Genomic DNA, 22,322 nt, shown 5'->3' with positions numbered 1-22,322 from the left:
AGTGGTAGAGCGCTCGCCTTGAGCTGAGGGACAGCACCCAGACCCAGAGTTCAAGCCCCACAACCGACAAAAAAAAAAAAAAAAGTAGTATATCCCTAAAACGTTAGGAGAATATGATGACAAATTTCTGAAGTCTGAGTTTTATTTTGTTTTTTTGTATCTCCAAATTGCTGGAGGAAAATGGCTCAAGTCTATAATTCTAGCTACTCAGGAGGAAGAGATGAGAGGATCATGTTTTGAGGCCAGCCTGGGCATAAAATGTTGAAGAGATTGCATCTCCACCAATGTCTGGGCTTAATGGCATGTGCTGGTTAGCTCAGCTATGTGTGGTGGTGGGGTGGAGGGAGAAGCACTATGTCTGGGCTCAGGGGTATATACCTGTCATCCATCCTCCACAACATGGTAAAGCATAGATAGCAGCACAGATACAAAGGAGCTGTAGGAAAAGGGCCTGCCCGGCAAGTGCAAGGCCCTGAATTCAAACCCCAGTACCACCAAATACAACCAACCAAAACCAAAACACCTGATGACTTTCCTCAAGGAAGGAAGAGTCAGTAGTAAAATCACAAAGCTTCAGCTTGGAAGCAAAGATGATCAAGAGCAAAGTAAAATTCAGAAAGGTCCTTCTAAGAGCAAATAAAACGAGCACCAACAGTTTACTGAATTAAAAATTCTCCCAAGAATATTCTAAGACCTTGAGCCCGAGGACTATTTATTATATTGCTATTTACATATACTCTATGTAACTACAGAAAAAAAATTAGGAAAGGCAATTACTTCTAAAGCCGCTATGATAGTTCATATTAAGTTCAGGGTCAAGCCAGGCACTGGTGGCTCATGCTGTAATCCTAGTATTGAGGAGGCTGAGATCAGGGAATTTCAGTATGAAGCCAGCCTGCGCAGGAAAGTCCAGTGAAGTCTTATTCCCAATTAACCACCAAGAAGCTGGAAGGAGAGCTATGGCTCAAACCAGCCTTGAGTGAAAAAGCTCAGGGACAGTGCCTTGAGTTCAACCCCCCATTTAAAATTTTTTTTTAACGCTCACCCTGGGGCAGGCATTTCATTATCTCCATTCCAGAGGGATCTGGAGCTCAGAAAATTTGATAACTAGCTCAGGGTTTTGCAGTGTGGGTGAAAAGCAGTTGGGATTCACTTTTATGCCAATCTCTGTTCTTATTAGACTTTTTTTTTTGGATGGGGGTCCTCTTATTACTATATATGTCTTACTGATTCCAAGTCAGTAATTTCTTTTCTTTTTTTTCTTGGTCATGGGCCTTGAACTCTGGGCCTGGGCGCTGTCCCTGAGCTCTTCAGCTCAAGGCAAGCACTCTACCACTTGAACCACAGTGATTTTTAAGCCACTTCTGATTTTCTGGTGGTTTATTGGAGATAAGAGTCTCACAGACTTTCCTGTGCAGGCTGGCTTTGAACTGTGATCCTCAGATCTTAGTCTCCTGAGTAGCAAGGATTACAGGTGTGAGCCACCAGCACCATGTCCAAGTCAATAATTTCTTAAAAACTTCTTCTGACAAATAGAACAAAACCTTTCTTCAGGACAACCATCTTGTTGGGATCCACGTGCTGGAGCACACCCTGGAAGACTCCAGACACCAACGTGAGTTTCACTCTCCTCCACAAAATCTGATTGAGGAAATGGTAGTCACTGCTGGGATCCATTTTCTTGTGTTCCAAAAGCAGTCTGCAAATGATCTTCCTTAGGCATCCAAACTCTTGAAAATTAAAAAGATTCATGATTAAGAAAAAAAAAGACAATTTTAGGAGTATAGTTATTTTTCCTTTCCCTGTATATGTGAGGGATAAGAATATGAATATGAATTCAGACTTTTGTTCCTTTTAGAAAACTAGTGAGAAAATGGCCTTAGCAAATACCGTTTCTAATCCACATAGAGGAAACTGAATTCTGCATGACTTTGGGCAAGCGGAGGTTGGTTATTTGTCTGAAAAGTGTGCCCAAGTTTACTTTTCTTTCATTGCTAAATGGAATAAACTGGCCTTTTGTGGTTGTTGTTGGTCGTGGAACTTGGACTCCGGGCAGGTGCTCTTTAACTCAAGGCAACTTCGTCCACCACTTTGAGCCACAGTACCACTTCCTATTTCTGTTGGTTAATTGGAGATAAGTGTCTGAGTAGCTAAGACTACAGGTGGGAGCCACTAGTGTCGGGCTTTAAACTGGCTTTTTACCGGAACATATATAAGAAATAAAATTTTATGCCCAGTGCTGGTGGCTCATGCCAGGAATCCCAGCTACTCAAGATCTGAGTGAGGATCACAGTTCTAAGCCAGCCCGGGACAGGAAAATCCAAGAGACTCTTCTCTCCGAGTAACCAGCAAAAAGCCACCAAGCGAAGGTGTGGCTCAAGTGGTAGAGCGTTAGCCTTGACCACAAGAGCCAAGTGGGTGAGACCACATTCAAGCTCACACCCACACCCTCTGCATACACAGTGCCAGGACAACAAAATGCAAACACTTTTCCCTTCTCCCCCACCCTGTGTGTGTGTGTGTGACACAGCTGTTCACTTTGGCTTGGAAGTGTCCATGTAGCTGAGGTTGGCCTCGAACTCACAGTCCTCCTAACCTCAAGCTCTGGGCCTGACAGGCACGCCCCATCTCACCCAGTCCAAATCCCTCACTGTTCACAGGAACGTAAGAGACGTCGGGTACTCGGCGATGCTTAAGTGACATCTGGGGGTGGGGGGCGATCTCCCCCAACTCCAAGAAAATGCGGGAAACCCGAACCTTGCTTTCAGCCAAATGGTACTGAGTCCCTCGAACTTCGGGCGAGAACCCCGGGAACCACCGCCGTCGAAAGGAGTGGTTTCTGGGCGCTCCAACACTCTCGACGGCGGTTACCGCAGCACCGCCCCGAAGGAGTGCGGTGGGAAGCGCGGGGCCGCCGCCGCCGCCGCTCGCCCCAGCGCGGGGTCGCGTCCGAGGCGCGGACCGTCCCCTCCGTCGAGGCGCTGCTTCCCCGAGCGGCCAATCGGCACGCGGCCGACTCCCCGGCGCCCCCGTGCGGCCAGGCCCAGGGAGCGCAGGGGTGGCGGAGCACGCCGCCCGGCGCCCAGCTCCTTAAAGAGGACACGCCCCAGGATTTTCTCCACGCGGAGTTTTCTCTGTTTGTCTCCTCGCAACCTGCCAGCTCGCATCGGAATCCTGTGGAAAACCAGTTAGTTTCGTTGTCTGCCTGTCGCCGCTTACCGTATCGGAAAACGGCGGGTCGGCGGAGTTGCCCTTTTAAGCGCGGTCTCTTGAGCAGCCACGGCGTTGGCCCTTTAAGACCGGTGGCGGCCGCGGTTCCGGAGGGCGGGGCCTGCGTCCAGCTGGACTCCCGCCGGCGCTGGAACTCCCGGCGTCGACGTCGGCTCCGGCGCGGGGGGGGCGTGCCCTCGCTTCTGATTGGCTCGTCTATCTCCCCGCCCCCTTCCTGGGTTCCCTCCCGGGTCCGCAGTAGGAAACGCTGCCCTCTCTCCCTCCGTGACCCCTGGCCCTTCTTTCCCGCCCTTCCTCCCTCCCTCCTTCCCTCCCGCCGCTGTCGCTGCTGGCGTCTGCGCTCCGCGGGGAGCTTCCCGGCGCGGCGATGGGGTCTCGGGCCTCCACGTTACTGCGGGACGAAGAGCTGGAGGAGATCAAGAAGGAGACGGGCTGTGAGTTGGGGTTGGGGGGTGGTGGAAGGCGGCCGGGCGCCTCGGGCGGGGCTCGGGGCGACCGTCGCTGAGGTGGGGATCCGGGGTGTCGGGACTTGCGGTGGGGCCGCTGCGGGCTGGAGGAGCCTGTTCGTGCAGCCCCGGGCTGTGGCTCCCGCGTTCTCCCCTTCCCCTCAGGGAAAGGGGGCGCGGACACCCCCTTTTCGGGCCCCCCCCACAAGCTCCCTCCCTTTGGCTTTCTGCGGACCAGCCCGCCCCCCGCGAAGAGGCTTCCTGATCCGAAGGTAAAGCCTCGGCACAGCCAATTCAGGAACTGGGCATTGGGTCCTGTGGAAAAGCCACTCCCTTGACGTTTTCTGGATCAGGATCGAAAACCACTGGTAACTGTGTGGGAATGACAGATTCTTGCCACACACTGGAAAAGGAAACTCAGAGAGCAAGACCGTATCGGAAGGTTTTGGAAGCCATGACCTTTGGTGCCTGGAGACCCTTTTAAATAATAAGGGGTCTGAGAGCGTGAACTTTGGGGAGGTAAACAGTGAGCACCAATTTGCCACCCACTTGGAGCACCCCAGCTGTCCTCATTTCACATGGACATCGATTACTTCTGGACTTCGTGCAGTCACTGTTAAAATTGAATATACTCCAAAAAGCCCTTGTGAGTTTGTACTAGGAAATTATATATGTGGTCCAGTTTCTTCCTTTACCGGGACAAAGGAGCAACAGGGCTTTGGGAATTAGGAAGCACTGAAAAACACCTGCATACAGTTGAAAAATCTTGGATAAAGCAATGTGTTCTTAGGTACTAACGTGAGCCACAACTCCACTTTGGGTGTGTGTGTGTGTGTGTGTGTGTGTGTGTGGTTAATTGTAGATAAGAGTCTCTTGGACTGGCTTGAAACTGATCTTCAGGTCTTACTCTCCTGAATAGCTAAGATTACATGTGTGAGCCACACCTCGACTTCTCAGTAATCTTTTATGGCCCTTGTTGAATATAGTTATGTAAGCTCTTTGCTTCGTGATATGTCTTTGATAATGATAACAAGTAAATCAGTGGTTCCTAGGCAAATAGTTCTGAGTACTGGGGTAATTCCCTCAGGAGGAGTTCTGAGTAATTCTGGGAAGGGTGGCCTTGGATATAAAGGAAAAGCTACCTAGTGCTGTGTGACAAGTCCTACTTTCTAGAATCTTCAGTTTGGAGGAGAAACCATCTACCTTACCTCTTATCAGATTGGTTTTTTTCCTTCATTATGCCCTAACTTATGTCCATTAAACTTCTCCATAAAGACCTTTTACCTTTGTTGACCTCTCCACCAACTAACTCAGTCCTTCACAGTTTTGAATGAATGGGAGAAAATGCTTAGCTATAATTAGTTACAGTTGATCTGTCACTTTATCTTTTGATCATTTTATGACTTGCTCTGACCCCAGGACCAGTCAGTTTGGATTTAGCAAGCTTTTTATTACATTTTGTGGCCAGGATCTCTGACCCACACTTGTAACTGTAATGACACCAAGACTTAAAGCATTTGTGCTTAAAGTAGTGACATAATGAGGATGTGTAAAAACCTCAAGAGGAGCCGAGTGCCAGTGGCTCACACCTGTAATCCTAACTACTCAGGAGGCTGAGATCTGAGGATCCCGGTTCAAAGCCAGCCCGGGCAGGAAAGTCTATAAGACTCTTATCTCCAATAAACCACCAGAAAAACTAGAAGTAGCACTGTGGCTCAAGCAGTAGAGTACTTGCCTTGAGCTAAAGAGCACAGGGTCAGCGCCCAAGCCCAGATTCAAGCCCCACGATCGACCAAAAAACAACAACAAAAAAAAAACCTCCTGAAATTATAGCCTTAAAAAAACAACTCCAACAGGGCACTGATTCATACCTGTAATCCCAGCTACTTGGGAGACCAAGACCAGGAAGATTTGAAGGTTAATCCAGGTAGAAAAGTTAGTGAGATCTCCTTCTTACCTATTTCCAGATAAGGCAAGGTAGGAGGAAGTCCACACCAGCACTGGGCAAGAAAACAGAGCTCCTACAAGAAAATAACTATAACAAAAAAGGGATGGGGCCATGAAGAGGAAGAGCAACCTGCCTAGGAAGTGTGAGGCCCTAAGTTCAAACCCCAGTACTGAACAAACAAACTCTGCTAGCTGGCCAGATGAATGCATCCCAGTGCTTGGAAGGCTGAAGCAGGAGGGGCTCTTGCTCCAGACCAGCTTAGGCTTCAAGCAAGACATCTTTTTTCTTTTTTTTTTCCACTCAGCTGTCCCTCAGCTCTTCAGCTCAAGGCAAGAGTGCTCTACCACCTGAGCCATAGCACCACTTTGGCATTGTGTTTTTGCCTCAGAATGAAGAGAACAGTAATCCAATTCTGGTTCTTTACATCTGATCAAAAGAAAGGGCTTGCATTGCTGTAGGCCTCTGGGTTATTTCACCATGAGACTTGTGGACAAATGCAACTAAGTTTGTGTTGAAGAGCTGTTTTCCTGGTTACCAAAGAGTGACTCAAACATGAGGGCGATTCTTACCAAAGCCAATGCCAGTGTATGTATTGAGCAAGGAAACCTAGTGAAACAAGTACTTACTGAATCTTTGCTATGTGTGTTCAGTAATATACCAGGTTCTTGGAGCAGATGGTGACAAAAGACACCCACAGCCTAGTTGGGGAGATAAGTCCAAGAGAGTTATGATTAGCACCATGACATATGGAAGCTGAAATCATGCGGCGTCCACCTTCAGAGCTTAGGAAGAGAGAGTCTCTGAGTTGGCCTTGTAGAGATAGGAGTTGGGCCCTGGCGCATGCGTGAGTGGATCAGATTTGGATTAATTGACCTTAGGGCATTTTGGGTGGCTTCCAGGAGCTCTCTCCTAGCCTGCTACAAAGTCATCCCTCCACCCCAGGAACTGAGGCATCAGTTTATGTGGTTAATATTCATCAGCAGAGTTGTTGGATTTATTTTGTGTGTGTGTGTGATTTATTTATGTATTTATTTATTTATGTTGGTTGTGGGACTTGAATTCTAGGCCTGAGTGTTGTCCCTCAGCTCTTCAGCTCAAGGCTAGCGTTCTACCACTTGAGCTACAGCGCCACTTCCTGTTTTCTGGTGGTTTATTGGAGATAAGAGTTTCAAGGACTTCCCTGCCCGGGCTGGCTTTGAACCTCCATCCTCAGATCTCAGCCTCCTGATTAGCTAGGATTACAGGCTGAGCCACCATGCGTGCGTGTGTGTGTGTGTGTGTGTGTGTGTGTGTGTGTGTGTGTGTCTGTCTGTCTGTCTGTCTGTCTGTCTGTCCCTGGAGGCTAACTGGATATAAGAGTCTCACAGATTTTACTGCCCAGCTTTTTGTTGTTGTTGTTGTTTTAAAGACTTGTCTTAGCTAGGTGCTGATGGCTCATGCCTGTAATCCTAGCTACTCACCATCTGAAGATCCTGGTTCAAAGCCAGCCCAGCAGTAAAGTCTGAGAGACTCTATCTCCAATAAACCACTCACAATGCCAAAGTGGTGCTATGGCTCAAGTGGTAGAGCACTCTTGCCTTGAGCTGAAGAGCTGAGGGACAGCTCAGTGAAAAAAAAAAAAAAAAAGAAAGATGTCTTGCTTGAAGCCTAAGCTGGTCTGGAGCAAGAGCCCCTCCTGCTTCAGCCTTCCAAGCACTGGGATGCATTCATCTGGCCAGCTAGCAGAGTTTGTTTAGGGCCTCACACTTCCTAGGCAGGTTGCTCTTCCTCTTCATGGCCCCATCCCTTTTTTGCTATAGTTATTTTCTTGTAGGAGCTGTTTTCTTGCCCAGTGCTGGTGTGGACTTCCTCCTACCTTGCCTTATCTGGAAATAGGTAAGAAGGAGATCTCACTAACTTTTCTACCTGGATTAACCTTCAAATCTTCCTGGTCTTGGTCTCCCAAGTAGCTGCCCTGTTGGAGTTGTTCTTTTTTTTTTTTGGGTCCGGTCGTGGGGCCTGAACTCTGGGCCTGGGTGCTGTCCCTCAGCTCTTCAGCTCAAGGCTAGCACTCTACTACTTGAGTCACAGCGCCACTTCCAGCTTTTTTCTTTTTGCTTATGTGGTGCTGAGGAATGGAACCCAGGGCCTCAGGCATGCAAAGCAAGCGCTCTACCACTGAGCCACCTTCCCAGCCCCTGGAGTTGTTTTTTTAAGGCCATAATTTCAGGAGGATGTGAAATTTTCAAAGAATGAAAAATAACAGATAACCTGGAGACTGAGGTAGGGGGAGGAAGTTTGTCGTGTTTTCATTTGCCTCTCTTCAAAAAAGAATTTAGGGAGCTATCAACCATCACTTTAAGAACAAGTATATGATGTCTTTCTACTCCCTTTCCCAGTAAGAAAATGTATCATTATGGAGGAAAACTGATTTCATATTTAATAGAAAAGCTTTTCATTAGTATTGGTGGTTGTATTTTTCTTAAATTTAGAATTTATATGTGTGTAGTTTAGCTGACATTTTAAATCTAGCCACTAAGTACTTGAAAAAATAATTATAGGTAGGAATTCCCTGGCTTTCTTCATCTGGGAATGGCAATTGTCTCTATTAGATTCTTATGCTCATGAGCAAAATAAATTAGTTATCTTAGAATAGGGCCTGATATAATATACCATGTACAGGGAAACTATGTGTTTGGAACCATGGATGACGATCATCTTAGGGGGGAATTACCATTTGCTACATATTAGTTATAAAAACTGTTTAAGCTGGGCTGGGAAGTTGGCTCAGTGCTAGAGTGCTTGTCTTGCATGCATGAGGCCTGGGTTCGATTCCTCAGCACCATATAAGCAAAAAGCTGGAAGTGGTGCTGTGGCTCAAGTGGTAGAGCGCTAGCCTTGAGCTGAAGAGCTGAGGGACAGCGCCCAGGCCCAGAGTTCAGGCCCCATGACCAGACCCTTCCCCCCCCCAAAAAAAAAAAAAAATTGTTTAAGCTGGGCACTGGTGGCTCATGCCTGTAATCCTAGCTACTCAGGAGGTTAAGATCCGAAGATCCTGCCTGGGCAGGAATGTCCATGAGACCCTTATGTCCAGTTAACCACTAGAAAATGGGAAGTGAAGCTGTGTCTCAAAGTCTGAGCCTGCTAGTCTTGAGAAGAAAAGATCAGGGACCTGTGCCCAGGCCCTGAGTTCAAACCCCACTACTGACAAAAACAAACAAAAAAGCTGTGTCCAAACTATTCCTGAGGCTGAGGCAGGAGGATCATTTAAGCCCTGGAATTCAAGGCCAGCCTGAACAGCACAAGACTATATCACAAAAACAAAATAACCCTAGGGCTATTTAAAAAAATTAATTAATTAATTTTTTTGTTGGTCATGGGGCTTGAACTCTGGGCCTGGGCGCTGTCCCTCAGCTCTTCAGCTCAAGGATAGTGCTCTACCACTTGAGCCACGGTGCCACTTCGGGTTTTCTAAGTGGTTTATTGGAGATAAGAATCTCACGTACTTTGCTGCCAGAGCTGGCTTTGAACTCAGATCTCAGTCTCCTCAGTTGCTAGGATTACAGGTGTGAACCACCAGTGCCCGGCACCCTAGGACTATTTATTTTTAAATTTTTTTTTTATTTTTTGGGTCCGGTCGTGAGACCTAAACTCTGGGCCTGGGCGCTGTTCCTCAGCTCTTCAGCTCAAGGCTAGCACTCTACCACTTGAGCCACAGTGCCACTTCTGGCTTTTTTCTTTTTTCTTATATGGTGCTGAGGAATTGAACCCAGGGCCTCATGCATGCAAGGCAAACACTACCACTGAGCCACCTTTCCAGCCCCATCCTAGGACTATTTAAAGGGGGAGGTGACCACATTTTACACTTGTACTCTTTAAGTGGTCACCATCAGGAATTAAAAACTGATGTTGTTTTGCCAGCTTTATGGAAGGAAAACCAAAGGGATAAAAATCCTGATAATGCCAGTTGCTGTAATCCTAGCTACTCAGGAGGCTGAAATCTGAGGATCACGATTCAAAGCCAGCCTGGGCAGGAAAGTCCGTGAGACTCTTACCTTCAGTAAACCACCAGAAAACCAGGAGTGGCACTGTGGCTCAAGTGGCAGAACACTTGCATGAATCTCTGGGTACCACTGACCAGAAAAGGAGGATTCCATGTCATTGACTGAGATGCCCTTAGTGTCTAAGGGTCTGTCCTGTAGAAGACCCTGCTGTCCTGTCTTTTATCTACATGTAAATTCAGATAGCTAACATCTTTGGCCGCTTTGGAGTTCTGTCATTTGTGGGGCTCTATGCAAAGTTTGATCCTCATCTGTTGCCAGGAAGGGGTTAAGAAGTGAGCACAAGCTGGGCGCTGGTGGTTCACACCTGTAATCCTAGCTACTCAGGAGGCTGAGATCTGAGGATCATGGTTCAAAGCCATCCCTGGCAGGGAAGTCTGTGAGACTCTTATATCCAGTAAACCACTCAAAAACTAGTGTTCGCCTTGAGCTGAAGAGCGCAAGGAGAGTGCCCAAGCCCAGAGTTCAAGCCCCTCGACCGACCAAAAAAAAAAAGTAGCACACAAGTCTGGTTAGAGAAGAGGGCTGTGAGGGAGTGTGAAGCCCTGTGGCAGGGGACGTGGCTGTACAGTGGTTGTGCATTTCCAGAGCACGGAGCCCTTATGGGTTTCCCCTGTTGAGGCCAGTAGCACTTACAAAAATAAAAGATACAGGCCCAAGCCCGTGGCTCACACCTGTAACCTAGCAACTCAATAGGCTGGGATCTGAGGATCATAGTTCAAAGCCAGCCCAGGCAAGAAAGCCCTTGAGACTCTCGTCACCAGAAAACCAGAAGTGGTGCTGTGGCTTAAAGTGGTAGAGTGCTAGCTTTGAGCAAAAGAGGTCAGAGACAGTGCCCAGGTCCTGAGTTCAAGCCCCATGACTGACTAAGAAAAAAAAAAAAGGAGGGGGGTATACATGTTGTACTGGGAGTGGTGGCTCTTGCCTGTAATCCCAGCAGTGGGAAGGCTTAGGGAGGAAGATGCTTCTTTCTGTATGTTATGAGTACTTGATGTACCATTGAGCTCTGGGTGTGTGTGTGTGTGTGTGTGTGCGTGCGTGTGCGTGTGCGTGTGTGTGCGCGTGTGCTTTGAACAGTTTGAGAGCTGCAGCTTTTAGAACTCTTCACCCCTGAAGAGCAATTTTTTTCATGACCACAATACTATTACAACAAAAAAGCAACAATAACTCTACAATATCTATTATTCAGTCCATGTTCACATTTTCTTATTACAAGAAGATAGATTTGGGGCTGGGAAGGTGGCTCAGTGGTAGAGCGCTTGCCTTGCATCCATGAGGCTCCGCCTGGGTTCGATTCTTCAGCACCACATAAGCAGAAAAAAAATGGCGCTGTGGCTCAAGTGGTAGAATGCTAGCATTGAGCTGAATTGCTGAGAGACAGTGCACAGGCCCAAAGTGCAGGACCCACGACTGACCAAAAAAAAAAAGATTTTAGTTCTTTTTTGGTGGTGTTTTTGGGGTCCTGGTGACTGAACCCACACAGCCTTGACCATGGTGGGCAAAGAGCTGTACCACTGAGCCACATCCCAGTTGGTCTATTTATCCTATCAAATATCTCTTAAGTCTTTTCAGTTCTTAAAAGGGTAGACCAGATCTTGTCGTGGTCATGTTTGGGGAAACATCCGGGTGTGGAACATTCTGTAATGTTAAGGGGTATCGGTATAAGCTTCCTCTTTATAATCTTTATCTGGAACTACCCACAATTGTAGTTGTATGTTTTACTTAGGTTATCTTCTGTGTTACGATTAGGATAAAAGCAAGGACAAAATATCCTTTATTCCCTTTTTGTTTCCATTCTTCTCTGGGCCACTCCATCTTCGTGCTTGGCACTTCCGTGGAATGCCTTCCTGCTTTGAGCACTGGGAGTGATAATAGAAAGGTCTGTAGCTTGCTGGGTGTGGCATTTTATTCCTGTAATCCCAGCTATGCTGGAGACCTGCCTAGCAGAAACATGAGACCCTATTTGAAAAATGAGTAAAAAGCCAAAAGGGACGAGGGTAGAACTTGAAATAGTAGAGCATCTGCCTTGCAAGCATGGGGCCCTGAGTTCAAACCCCAGTACTTCTGGGAGGAAGAAAAAGATTTCCTTATAGCTCAGTTTGTCCTGACACGGGGTCTCTTGATTATTAGCTATTTACATACACGTTTGTGTTGAACATATTGGTAAATTATGAGTTTAAGTAGTGATACATTGATTTTCCCTCCAGACATTCCTTCCTGTCTGTGTGTGTGAGAGCGTGTGTGTGCGGGCACGTGCATGTATACATGTGTCAATCTTGGGTCTTGAACTCAGCACTTGAGCACTGTCCTTTAGCTTTTTCCGCTCAAAGCTAGCACCATTTGAGCCCAAGCTCTAGTGGCGTTTTTGGTGGATAGTTGGAGTGAGAGTCTCTCAGATTTAACTGCCCAGGCTGTGAACCATGATCCTGAGTTCTCAGCTACTTGAGTAGTTAGGATTACAGGTGTGAGCAGCCAGCACCTGACTCATATGTTTTAAAAATGAAATTTTATTGTCATTAAGGTATTGTTCAGAGGAGTCACCATTTCATGAGTCAGGTAGGAAGTGCAATTCTTTTTGGACAAATGTAGCCTTTGAGGCCTGGGGTCAGGTGAGGTAGAGTTCCTAAGGAAAGCGGTTTTGACTGGTAGAGTTTGGAGGAAGGTGGAGAGTAATTAGTTTAAGCAATAAAAATGTTCCTTCAGGCTCTCCTTGCCCAGGCTGTAATAATAGCTAACCTGGAGTGCTTACCCTGTGCCAGGTGCTTTGGCCAGCACTTGCCTTTCAGGAGCCGCTCATAGCTTACCGCCCCGGTGTCTGAAATGGGGTCAGATCTCCCTGCCTGACCCTCACCAGGGTGCTGGCTTTACCCAGTGCCCTTCACACGTCAGCTTCCTCTAGCACTGGAGCCTGGCTGGTGCCGCGCTCTGGGAGTGACTAGGTCTCCTGAGGCCTCTGCTCACCTTCCAGCCCTGGGCCTAACAGAGCCACCTTTGAAGGCACAGAGGCCCCAGTGTGTCCTTTACCCCCAGCTCCAGCCTCCCCTCCTGTCCTGTTTACCCGAGTCCCCGCTGGTCACACGCTTTCTGGCTCTGGTCTTTTCTCCTGTGACCACTTGATTTTGTTGTCCTGTTCCTTCTGACTTCCAGTCTTGCCAAGGAGACTCACCTTATTTCCCAGCAATATCCTTTTTCTTTTTTTTTGCATTTTCAGAGATTGAATGGGCACTTAGCAGTTGGCACCTCCTTTTCTTGATGATTTGTGCCTGAGTTTGCAGAGGAAATACAAAAGGGAGTGCAAAATAGCTTTCTTGCAGCTGTTATCCATGGTGGCTCGACCCTTAGCTCCCTTGGAACCCCCTGCTTCCCTGGAAACTCAGGGGAACCCACGGATCTCAGGCTGTTCCCAGGTTAGGGTAATCTGTGACCCAAAGGTCAGTCCTGAGGAAAGAGCGTGTGAGGGGAGAGAACCTGTACGATAGGCCCCAACCTTTAATTCCATACCAGTTACCTACCCAGCATGCCCGCCCAAAATAGCCAACTAATTGGTAGGTAGGAGTGTTTAGTCAAAGCATTTTCAATAGCCTCTAGTTCAGGGTTTTGCATTGTGAAAGGCTCAGTTTCCTTTTAAATGAGGTTTGGCTTTGTATCTTGTTAAATCTTAACCATTTTACATTGAACACTTAACGCTCTCCTCTCTCCTCTTCCTTCTTTCTCCCCCTCCCAAAGGGTGTGTGTGTGTATATGTGTGTGTGTGTGTGTGTTTTGCACTAGGCCATCCTTACTCATGTTGAGCTATAGCTATGGTCTCTTTAACACGTTCCTGATTTAGCCTAAGCCTTGATTTCATTCCTCATAGTTGATTCCAGTTGGTCCTCATTTATTTCAGCGTCTCACTCCCTGCACTCTTTACCCTTTAACCTTTCTGCCCTGACACTCAAGAGTTGCACGTCCCCCATCTTTCGTGCTCCAGCACCTGAGGGTAGGTTGTTGGTGCTGCAGGGATTGGAGGCCCCCTTTCCTGGCTGGAACTAATTGTGTGCTTTTCTTTTAGTTTCCCACAGTCAGATCACACGCCTCTACAGCCGGTTCACCAGCCTGGACAAAGGGGAGAACGGGACTCTCAGGTAGGCAGCTCCTGGCTTGATTTCCCTCACAGAAACCAGAAACTCTGGCAGTGTTGGAATAGCTGCCTTTGTCCCAAGGGCAGACACGACAGGAGTCCATGATGCCCTTCTCTTCCAGCATCACTGATCCGCAAGGAATTAAATAAGCAGAGCAGTGACACGCAGTATGTCACTAGATGTTTGCTGCTCTGTTCCAACTTCTCTTAATTTATGTAGCCATTGTTGCAGTCTTAGTGAGTGGATGTACTTTCAAGATTTCAGCTCTCTTTGCTAGCATTTTCCCACATCTCAATTTAATTTTGTTTTATTTTTGGGTGTACCGGGAATGAGACTTGAACCCAGGACCTCATATTCTTGCTTGGCTCTTTTGCTCATGGATTGGTGCTCCATCATGTAAGCCACGTCTCCACTTTCAGCATTATCTAGTTAATTAGGGATGAGAGTCTCACAGATTTGTCTGTCCCAGCTGGCTTTGAACCATGATCCTCAGATCTCAGCCTTCTGAGCAGTTAGGATTATAGGTATGAGCCACCTGCCCCTGCCAGTAATGCCACATCTCTTTGCTAAACATTGCGTTTTATGAAGTTGATTCATGCCTAACACTAGGTTCTTAGCCTCTCATCTCCTTAGCCAACTTATTCCTACAACACATCACTTCACGTATATTCATGCTGTGCAAGCCATTGGTATTTTTTATTCTAGAGCTGTGGTTCTCTCAAGGCTATTATTTTGAGCTCTTTTTTTTTTTTTTAGTCAAGGCTAGCACTCTACCACTTGAGCCACACACAGCTCTACTTCCAACTTTTTTTTTTGTCAGTTGTGGGGCTTGAACTCCAGGTCAAGGTGAGCGCTCTACCACTTGAGCCACAGCGCCACTTCCAGTTTTCTGGTGATTAATTGGAGATACGATTCTTAAGGGTCAGGCGGTGGTGGCTCTTACCTACAATCCTAGCTCCTGAGGAGACAGATCTGAGAATTGTGGTTCAAAGCCAGTGGTTTGAAGCCAGCTGGGGCAGAAAAGTCCTTGTGAGACTCTAATTTCCAATTAACCACTCAAAAACTGGAAGTGGAGCTGTGGTCCAAAGTCGTAAAGTGCTAGCCTTGAGCAAAAAGAGTTCAAGGACAGGGCTCAGGCACCAAGTTCAAGCCTCAAGACTGACCCTCCCCAAAACAAAACAAAACAGAAAAAGAGTCTTACAGACTCTATTGCTCAGACTGGCTTCAAACCATGATCTTTGGATCTCAGCCTCCTGAGTAGCCAGGGCTAGGATTACAGGCCTGAGCCTGTCTTGACTACAGGGAGTTACTAGAGCATTGCTAAATGGCCTGTATGCATGAGGCAGCCTCCCAGGACAAAGAATCATGCTGCCCTCCATGTCAGTAGCACTAAAGTTGAGAAGCCTTGGTCCAGAGCAAATGTATGATCTCAGAGTAATATAATGCCATATTGTTTTGTGTGTGTATTTGTATTATAGGCAAATGAAATATCTCCTTAATGTCACCTCCCACCCTAGCTCTCATTAGCAGCCCTTTTCATGCTGTAAGTTTCTAGGCTTTGTTCAGCTGGCATGTAGTAAAGCTGTGTGGTTGACTGCTGACTGGCCTGAAGCAGTTTAACAGTTGTTTGGCGGTGCATGACTTCTCTCTTGTGCAGAAGCTAGATCTACAACACACTGCGACATGATAAATTATACAGGACTAGGCATTCTCGCACAGTGATACCGAAGAAGAGTACTCTTAGGGGAGGAGCACAAAGGTACAGTGCCTATGTGTCTCTGACCATATGAAATATTTATCAGAATGAACTCCAGGAAATGGAAACAAGAGGCTTTTTCCCTTTGTTGTTGTTTTTGTGTATGTGTGTTTCTTCTCTTTCTGTCCTCTGTGTTTATGTGGCTTTGAAAGGATGAGGGGGAGGCCCAGAAATGGAGGGACAAAGGCTGTGCAAATGCAACAGTGATCCTCCCTAGACACTATGCTGAAAATGAACTTGACAACTGGTAGGTGGGGATGGGATGGAAAAACTGGGAGAGAGAGAAGAAAAGAAATGTACTCTTTAGGGGCTGGGAAGGTGGCTCAGTGGTAGAGCACTTGCCTTGCATACCTGAGGCCCTGGGTTCGATTCCTCAGCACCACATAAGCAGAAAAAGCTGGAAGTGGTGCTGTGGCTCAAGTGGTAGATGCCTTGAGCTGAAGAGCTGAGGGACAGCACTCAAGCCCAGAGTTCAGGCCCCATGATTGACCAAAAAAAAAGAAATGTACTCTTTACCTCCCTTATAAATTGGTAACCTCTTTGTATATCACCTTTATAATAATAACATTTCTTTTTTAAAAGAGTTGTTTGGAAGTCTTCTAGCATGGGTATGAAATGTAGCAGCAAGGAGAGAGTTACTCAGTCTCTGTGTATAATCCTTAGGCCAAAGAACAAAGGCTGTGTTTAGATAGCACCTTAGTAAACTTTTCTGTGCAAGTTTGCCTTAAATTGCAGTCCTCCAGATCTCAGCTGCTTCTTTTATTTATTTTATTTTTTTGGTTGGTCATGGGGCTTGAACTCTGGGCCTGGGCGCTGTCCCTCAGCTCTTCATCTCAAGGTGCACTCTACCACTTGAGCCACAGGACCACTTCCAGTTTTCTGGTGGTTTATTGGAGATAAGAGTCTCATGGACTTTCCTGCCTGGGCTGGCTTTGAACCCAGATCCTCAGATCTCAGTCTTCTGAGTAGCTAGGATTACAGGCATGAGCCACCAGTGCCCAGCCATGATCTCAGTTTTTGAGTAGCCAAGATTAAGATTACAAATGTGTACATCAGGCTCCCCCTCCCCGTCACCCTTCCTTGTTGTGGGGCTTGAACTCTGGGCCTTGGCGCTGTGCCTCAGCTCTTCAGCTCAAGGCTAATGCTCAACCACTTGAGCCACAGAGCCACTTCCGGTTTTCTGGGGGTTTATTGGAGATAAGAGTCTCCTGGAGTTTACTGCCTGGGCTGGCTTACTTCAATCAACAGATCTCAGCCTCCTGAGTAGCTAGGATTACTGGCATGAGCCACTAGCACCTGGCTCTTTTTTTTTTTTTTTGGTACTGTGACTTGAACTCGGTACTTCATACTTGCTAGGCAGGTGTACTACCACTTGAGCCATGCCTTTAGTCCTGTTATTTATCTTTCTGAGTTTAGTTTATTTTGCTTAATAGGATGATTTCCATTTCTACAGTTCCATCCTTTTTTTCAGTGGGGGGAGATATTTTTCAGGTACTAGGTACTGACTCAAGCCTGGACCTTGATTAGGCAAGCTCTCTACCACTTGAGTCAAGACTCTAGCCCTTTTGTTTTAATTAGTTTTTGAGATGGGATCTTATTAACTGCTTAAGCTAGTCCCTACTCTCAAAACTTCTGTCTCTGCCTCTGCAGTAGCTAGAATTATAGGCGTGAACCACCACACCCAGCAATTTCATTCCTTATGGCTGAGTAATATTCTATTGTACATCTATAGCACATTTCCTTTATCCATTCATCCATTATCCATTCATGGGCACTTAGGCTGATTCCATAGCTTAGCTATTTTGAGTAAGGCAGCTGTAAACATGAGTGTACAGGTATTTCTATTGCTGTAATCCTTTAACTATGTTCCCAGGAGTAGTATAATAAGTTCATATGGTAGTTCTATTTTTGATTTTCTGGTGGTTTATTGGAGATAAGAGTCTCATGGGCTCTTCTGCCCAAGTTGGCTTTGAACTGTGATCCTCAGATTTCAGCCTCCTGATTAGCTAGAATTACAAGCGTGAGCCACCAGGCACTGGTTGTTTGTTTTTTTTCCTCCGTACCAGTCCTGGGGCTTAAACTCAAGGTCTGGGCATCTTGTCTGAGCTTGTTTGTTCAAGGCTAAGCACTCTACTACTTGAGCCACAGTTCTAGGTCCCACTTTTTTGCTTGTTAATTGGAGATAAGTGTCTAAGCCTGCCCAGGCTGGCTTAGAACTGCAAGCCTTAGATCTCAGCTTCCTGAGTAGCTAGGATTACAGATGTGAGCCTTGGCACCTGCCTGGTACTTCTTCTTCTTCTTCTTCTTTTTTTTATCTCTTGAGGAGCCTTAAGTCAAAATGGTAATCATAAAAAAAAAAAAACAACCTAGCAAATGCTGCAGAAAATAGAGCAATAAGAGGGAAGGAACCCTTTTACACTATTGGTAGAAATGCAAATTGAGTGTACTCAGCCTCAAATTCTTTTCTTGAATGTAGATAATTAGGTGAGAGTTCGTTTCCTAGATGTTTTTAGATCTTCAGAACAGATATGTCAACTTTTCCAAAATTTGCCCCCTATTCTAGTTCTGCGATGTTCGATACCTCCGGTTTGTTCTCTCTGAACTTCATAAGTGAGAAGAAAATGGTGGTGTTCAAGAATGATTTACTAAGAAGTATCTGGGGGCTGGGAAGATGGCTCAGTGGTAGCTTGCCTTGCATGCCTGAGGCCCTGGGTTCGGTTCCTCAGCACCACATAAGAAAAATTTAAAAAGCCGGAAGTGGCGCTGTGGCTCAAGTGGTAGAGCTCTAGCCTTGAGCTGAAGAGGTGAGGGACAGCGCCCAGGCCCAGAGTTCAGGCCCCACAACCGGACCCCCCCCAAAAAAAAAGAATGATTTACTAAGAAGTATCTGGGGGCTGGGAAGGTAGCTCAGTGGTTAGAGTGCTTGCCTTGCATGCATGAGGCCCTGGGTTCGATTCCTCAGCACCACATAAGCAGAAAAAGCCAGAAGTGGCGCTTGGTTCAAGTGGTAGAGCACTAGCCTTGAGCTGAAGAGCTGAGGAACAGTGCCCAGGCCCAGAGTTCAGGCCCCACAACCAGCCAAAAAAAAAGAAAAAAGAAGCATCCGGTTTATTGACATTAGTGTGTGTGTTGGAATGTGGTCTAGCAAAGTCTGGCTTTTTCCACCCTGACTGCTGTCAGAAACACTTGACAGCTACTACCTTGCTCTTCCTTACAATGATTTGGTGTAATTGTCACAGAGGTAAATTTCAGGTGGTAATATTCTGGCAACGTTGTACCCTCCTGATTACCTAAAGGAGTTCATACTAAGGGCCAGTGAGCTCTAACTCAAGGTAATTCTCTTGGCAGCCGGGAAGATTTCCAGAGGATTCCAGAACTTGCCATCAACCCACTAGGGGACAGGATCATCAATGCCTTCTTTTCAGAGGGGTGAGTCCAAGCAATCTTTAGACCTCCTGCCTTTGGCTGAATCTAAGGTTGGGTCACCTCAGCCCAGATTGTGTTGAAAATCCCTAATTTTGTCATATCTAGACTATCTCTTCTGTCTGTCCTCCTGGAAGTTAAACGTCAACATGTCTAGGAGTCTATATTCAAAATTTTCTCTTTAATCCCTCTTTCATATGCATGACTTTAAAATATCTAAGTATAGGGGCTGGGAAGGTGGCTCAGTGGTAGAGCGCTTGCCTTGCATGCCTGAGGCCCTGGGTTCGAGTCCTCAGTACCACATAAGCAAAAAGAAAAAAGCCAGAAGTGGCCCTGTGGCTCAAGTAGTAGAGTGCTAGCCTTGAGCTGAAGAGCTGAGGGACAGCGCCCAGTCCCAGAGTTCAGGCCCCACGACTGGACCCCCAAAAAAAGAAGGGAACATAAAATATCTAAGAATACCTCATTGTAGGGGAGGCCTGGGAAGTGGTTTGAGGAGTTGTTAGGTTGAAATGACTTAAGTTGCTGCTTGCTGCATAGTTCATAGCAGTGAGTTCAAGTCTTGGCTTTCCTAACTGTAGCCCTGGCAACTACTTTAAATCCATTCTTTGGAATAAATTTAGAAGTAAATTCAATTGACAACTGGCTTGGTTAAGTCCTGTTACCTCTCAGTATCTAACTTGTTTTTATCTTTTTTGGTGATGGTCCTAGATCTTGAACTCAGCGACTGGGTAGTCTCCCTAAGCTTCTTTTGCTCAAGGCTAGCACTCTACCACTGTGCCACAGCATTTCCAGTGTTTTTGGTAGTTTAGTGTGGATAAGAGTCTCCCAGAGTTCACTGCCCAGGCTGGCTTTGAACTGTGATCTTTAGATCTCAGCCTCCTAATTAGTGAGGCTTATAGGCATGAGCCATTGTTGCTGGCTAGTCATTTTCTAATTAACTAATTAATTAATTATTGCTAGTCTTGGGGCTTGAACTCAAGGCCTGGGCACTGTTCCTGGTTATCACCCTACCACTTGAGCCACACTGCCACTTGTGGCTTTTTCTGTGTATGTGGTACTGAGGAATCAAACCCAGGTTTCATGCATGCTAGACCAGCACTTTGCCACTAAGCCACATTCCCAGCCTAGCTAATCATATATCTGTCTATCTATATCTCAGCTCTTCAGTTCAAGGTGAGCCCTCTACCACTTGAGTCATAGCGGCACTTCTGGGTTTCTGGTGGTTTATTGGAGATCAGAGTCTCACGGACTCTCCTGCCTGGGCTGGCTTTGAACCACAACCTTCAGATCTCAGTCTCTGAGTAGCTAGGATTACAGGCGTGAGCCACCAGCACCTGGCCTGGCTAGTCATTTTTAAGTGGGAATAATAGTACCCTCATGCGCAAGCTTGGCATAAGGCTCACATTGAGACATGTGGAAAAAGAAATTATTAAATGCATTTTCAGGTTACCCCAGCCAAGAAATAATCACCTGAGGGCTGGTATTACAACTGGATGGGGAAGGGCTTTGCTTGATGTGTGTGAGCACTGTGCCAAAACAAAACAATAACAAAAATCACCCTGATTGATAACATATGTTTGTTGATCTTTCCTCGTCAGAGAGGACCAGGTAAACTTCCGGGGATTTATGAGGACTTTGGCTCATTTCCGACCCATTGAAGATAATGAAAAGAGCAAAGACGTCAATGGACCAGAACCACTTAACAGCCGAAGCAACAAACTGCACTGTAAGGAGTTAGAGTCATCTGGCTTAAAATGTTTGCTTCTCATTTCTTGTAAATCATTTATTTCCTCATTCATTTATTGAACACATTACCTTTACAAGAGCCAAACGTTTAACTGCTCTCATACTGGAACTAAACTAAGTTTGAATCCCACCTGTAGCGCTCTTTGGCCATGTACTTTTGGCAAGTTACTGAATATCTTTGGGTCTCAGCTTAGTTTTGTTTTGTTTTTCTGTAAAGTGGGATACTAAGGGATTCTGGCTGGGGCTGTTGGGCCATACCTGAAATCCTAGCTACTCAAGAGGCTGAGATCTGAGGATCGCAGTTCAAAGACAGCTGAGCAGGAAAGTTCATGAGACTCTTATCTCCAATTGACCACCAGGAAACTGGAAGTGGAGCTATGGTTCAAAGAGGTAGAGGGCTAGCCTTGAACAAAGAGCTCAGAGGACAGTATCTAGGCCCTGACTGACCAAAAATAAAGGAGATTCTGCATGAAAATATTATAGGGGGCCTGGGAAGGTGGCTCAGTGGTAGAGCACTTGTCTTGTATGCCTGAGGCCCTGGGTTCGATTCCTCAGCACCACATAAGCAAAAAGAAAAAAGCCGGAAGTGGTGCTATGGCTCAAGTGGTAGAGTGCTAGCCTTGAGCTGAAGAGCTGAGGGACAGCGCCCAGACCCAGAGTTCAAGCCCCATGACTGGACCAAAAAAAAAAAAGATATTATAGGGATTAATGCAGGTCAAGGCCCATGACCGACCAAAAATAAAGGAGATTCTGCATGAAGATGTTATAGGGATTAATGCAGGTCAAGGCCTTCAAACAGGGAAATGGGAGTAGCTTGTGGAGTGTTTCCTGTGTGTCAGGCACTGGGAAAGTTGTCAGTCAGTAGCATGCCCCAGGCCCACCTGTAAGGAATCCCAGCAGTCTCCTGCCCATCTTAGAATGGGGTAGATACTGCATATGACTCAAGTAGGAGCCAACAGTGAGGTTAGCACAAGCTTTAGTTTTTGCCCCTGTGAACTCTCACCTCTTCTCTCTCTGGATCGTTGGAGATTTCCCTTCAGCTCTTATTGGGTCATGTGATATTGCCCAATCCCCTTACAACACTTGTACAGGAGGTTGAAATTCAGTTTCTATTTTCCTTCCACACATGTTGAAATTGAAATGGGAGGAAACTGGCCCCAGGCCTTCTCTTACAAGAGTTCAGGGTGCTTTATAGCGGTCTGGGAAGCCACAGAATTAAGTGGGAGCCATCATTTAAAGAGATGATTTAGCCAAGTGTCAATGGCTCATGCCTATAATCCTAGCTACTCAGGAGGCTGAGATCTGAAAACTGCAGTTTAAAGCCAGCCTGGGCAGTAAAAAGCTGTGAGATTCTTATCTCCAAATAACCACCAACAAAGCACAAAGTGAAGTTGTGGCCAAAAAATAAAGAAAAAAGAAAAGCTCAGGGACAGTGCCTAGGCCCTCAGTTTCGGGCCCAAACTGGAACCAAAAAAGAGAGAGATGATTTAAAGAAAACTAAAAAGGTTTGAGGTTCTCAATCAAATACAAGTAAATTTACAGGATATCATGCTATAAATTTGTATGCTATAAACTTTGGAAAATTCTTCTTTTTTTTTTTTTGGTCGGTCG

The 22,322-nt window shown here is 46.3% G+C and overlaps 2 protein-coding genes across 2 annotated transcripts in view; one reads left to right on the top strand and one right to left on the bottom strand.

Annotated features, from left to right (window-relative positions):
- The window catches only part of Exd1 (exonuclease 3'-5' domain containing 1), a 16,717-nt gene extending 13,874 nt beyond the window's left edge, over positions 1–2,843 (bottom strand). Inside the window, exons 1-2 of the mRNA XM_013009998.1 lie at positions 2,758–2,843; positions 1,545–1,730 (exon numbers count right to left, since the gene is read on the bottom strand). Coding sequence (XP_012865452.1) covers positions 1,545–1,677 — 133 coding nt within the window. The 5' untranslated portion in view covers positions 1,678–1,730; positions 2,758–2,843. The remainder of the gene's footprint in view (positions 1–1,544; positions 1,731–2,757) is intronic.
- A 624-nt stretch (positions 2,844–3,467) lies between these two features.
- Positions 3,468–22,322, top strand: part of Chp1 (calcineurin-like EF-hand protein 1) — a 26,518-nt gene continuing 7,663 nt past the window's right edge. Inside the window, exons 1-4 of the mRNA XM_013010198.1 lie at positions 3,468–3,665; positions 13,717–13,789; positions 18,891–18,971; positions 20,564–20,691. Coding sequence (XP_012865652.1) covers positions 3,599–3,665; positions 13,717–13,789; positions 18,891–18,971; positions 20,564–20,691 — 349 coding nt within the window. The 5' untranslated portion in view covers positions 3,468–3,598. The remainder of the gene's footprint in view (positions 3,666–13,716; positions 13,790–18,890; positions 18,972–20,563; positions 20,692–22,322) is intronic.

This window comes from Dipodomys ordii, unplaced genomic scaffold (genome assembly GCF_000151885.1).
Source record: "Dipodomys ordii isolate 6190 unplaced genomic scaffold, Dord_2.0 Scaffold11, whole genome shotgun sequence".
In the NCBI taxonomy this organism is placed as follows: domain Eukaryota; kingdom Metazoa; phylum Chordata; class Mammalia; order Rodentia; family Heteromyidae; genus Dipodomys; species Dipodomys ordii.
This window is presented reverse-complemented; position numbering and strand designations above follow the sequence as displayed.